Source organism: Egretta garzetta, unplaced genomic scaffold (assembly GCF_000687185.1).
Source record: "Egretta garzetta isolate BGI_Z169 unplaced genomic scaffold, ASM68718v1 scaffold151, whole genome shotgun sequence".
NCBI classification, from domain to species: Eukaryota; Metazoa; Chordata; class Aves; order Pelecaniformes; family Ardeidae; genus Egretta; species Egretta garzetta.
Window position 1 is genome coordinate 5,460,043 of NW_009258615.1, and position 2,462 is coordinate 5,462,504.

The 2,462-nt window shown below is 37.9% G+C and overlaps 1 protein-coding gene across 6 annotated transcripts in view; it reads left to right on the forward strand.

The window, feature by feature from the left end:
• Positions 1-199: 199 nt before the first annotated feature.
• Positions 200-2,462, forward strand: part of ANAPC4 (anaphase promoting complex subunit 4) — a 32,592-nt gene continuing 30,329 nt past the window's right edge. For 5 of the 6 annotated variants that reach the window (XM_035903482.1, XM_035903486.1, XM_009648042.2 and 2 more), the window contains exons 1-4: positions 200-278; positions 1,234-1,288; positions 1,618-1,700; positions 2,427-2,462. The exon at positions 2,427-2,462 is cut by the window's right edge and continues 202 nt beyond it. In XM_035903482.1, the coding sequence (XP_035759375.1) occupies positions 1,260-1,288; positions 1,618-1,700; positions 2,427-2,462 (148 nt within the window). In that variant the 5' untranslated portion in view covers positions 200-278; positions 1,234-1,259. The remainder of the gene's footprint in view (positions 279-1,233; positions 1,289-1,617; positions 1,701-2,426) is intronic. The other variant, XM_035903489.1, reaches the window with a different exon arrangement.

Consider the following 2,462-nt stretch of genomic DNA (forward strand, 5'->3'; position numbering starts at 1 on the left):
GGGGTTGGCACCTCCCGGGGCGTCTGTGTTGCTCGGCGCCCCTGCGAGGGGTGGTGTTCTTTTAACGCTTTATTCCGGGAGCTTGACGCTTGCAGGGGAAGCGTTAAACCAGACCTGTTGGTGTCCCGTGTGTCATCGTGTATCACGTGTGTCCTTCAGGTCCCGCTCTTCTGTTTGTAAAGACCAGCCAAGGAGAAGAGGAAGGAAGAAGGTTTTATGCTTGTTCAGCTTGTAGGGATAGAAGAGATTGTAACTTTTTCCAGTGGGAAGATGAGAAGGTAAGAGACCACTGCTTAAGGCTATGGTAAATTTTGGGGATTCTTTTCTCTGTTTAGCAGAAAACTGAAAAAAATGAAGAGAAGTATATTTTGTTCTGGAAATCTGTGGCAATTGCTGTTTTGTAAACTTTGCCTAGTAGTTTGTATTTAGTGGAGCCTTTATTTCTGTTGGGAGAACATGCTTCAAGTATAACTTTCAAGGAAGGCTGTGTACATTTTGAGCAAAACTGGCATTTGTATTTGTATTGCCAAAACACTTAGGAATTAAACTTATGAGGTTTGCCAGTATTATGCAATGTTGAACAAAATAGGATGATTCTGATCCCAAGATGTCCTAGTCTTCCATGATTAAGACAGAGAAGATCTGGTTGGTAACAAGTGAACAATGGGATATATGAAATAGTGAGGTGGTGGGGATCTGCGTGATGCTCGGTAGTCTCAGAACATCTGCAGCAGTTTCTCTTCGTCTCTGGGGTAACAAAATTGGGATTGATACGTATTCACGGAGAGCTTGCTGTGTTTTTTGTCCATTACAGTTTGTGTTACTTTTCCTGTTCCCTAAGTGAGCGTCTTGTGTTGTGGTCGTTGTCCTCAGCACGTTGCTAGGCTGGGATTTAGTCGGGTTTGTAAGCGTTTCATTGTTGTGCTGGTTACTACTGAAAAGTTACATAAAGAGAAAATGAGATCGTTAACCACTCAGTTGTGTAGAAACTTCATTTTGAATGTCACTTGTGTCATGGCGTTTTTTATTCTATTGAATTTTACTGTCTCCCCTTCAAACAAATCAGTTCCATACATTTTGCACAAATGTCTTGAAACTCTATTAATAAACTGTGAAACTGTTAAGTATGTGTTGTGGGAACAAAATAGAAGACTCAGAGAAGAGCTGTCGTGCTTTTAAAATAACTGTAAACTAAGGACTTGGGCAACATTTCCACTGTTATCAGTTGTGCAGGATTAGCTCATAGTTCTTCAGAGGGAATGCAACTGCTGGCATGCATTAACGGAAGGTATACTTTTATCTGTCTTGGTCATAATCACATTTTGATTTTTTCCCTGAGTATTACATGTGGTGGAAGAATTAAATTATTCTCTTTATTTATTTTTTGCAGTTTAAATTCACAACGAGAGACTTGTGTTGTTATGCGGCATACCTCTGTGCTGCAGTCATGTTTGTTCTTCTGAAACAACAATCCAAAGAATGTGATAATTTTTCTTTGCAGAGTAGCTAAAGCATGAGACCTTTGATGCACCCTTTTTATTTAACATAAAGATTTAATCTACAACACAGAGCTATATCTGTTTGCTTTGTAACTTTTAATATGTATAAATTTTACAGGTGTCAGAAACCAGGCTTGCAGCACGTGAAGAATATAATAGAAATCATCAGCCTTCTTTTACACACAGGCAGAACGTGGAAAGGTATTGTTATGTATATTTTCTTCAGTAAAAACCAAGTAATGCAAGTTTAGGTACTCTGAATGTAGGTAATATTTCAGGATTCTTTAAATATGAAAACATGCTGGAGGGATTTGGAAAAATAAGAACTGGTTCATTACATTGGGGAAATAGCATGAAACATCTAATTAGAGCATGGTATTTTCAACCCAGGAACTGTATCTTTTTTTTTTTTTTTTTTTTTTTTTTCTTTTTTGGAATATATTGGTCTTCTTATATTAGTGCTCACAATGCACTAACAACAGGTCAGTAGCAGTTGCAGTCCAAAAAATTATTTGTGACTTTAGTGTGCAAAAGTAGCAGGCTTGACATTGTGAAAAGAAGCAAAGGTAATGCAGTAACAGATAATCTCCGACTTTTGTCTATAAACATACAAGACTGCTTGCTGGTAGTTGATACAGGGTCTTCACTCTGTAATCCAGTTATTTTATGGGGACTCTCAAGGTATTTGGCCAGCATATTATATGCTTGCTTTCAGGGGAAGCTTTTTCAAAGTGTCCTTTGAATGTTTTTTCATAAATATTACTTCATTCGTGTGTAGATAGTAGAGTTTTGCAAGAGCAGCTTGAACTACAGTGCCTGTTTAAATTGAACTCTGTACAAAGTGTGAAACCCCCTTCATAGCTCCCCTTCTTATCTGTTATAGAGGCTTTTTCAGAGTTTGTTCCCTGTTGCCTTTTGTATTTAAAGGTACAAGAATTTTGTTCTGTTGCAGTTTTCAAAGAG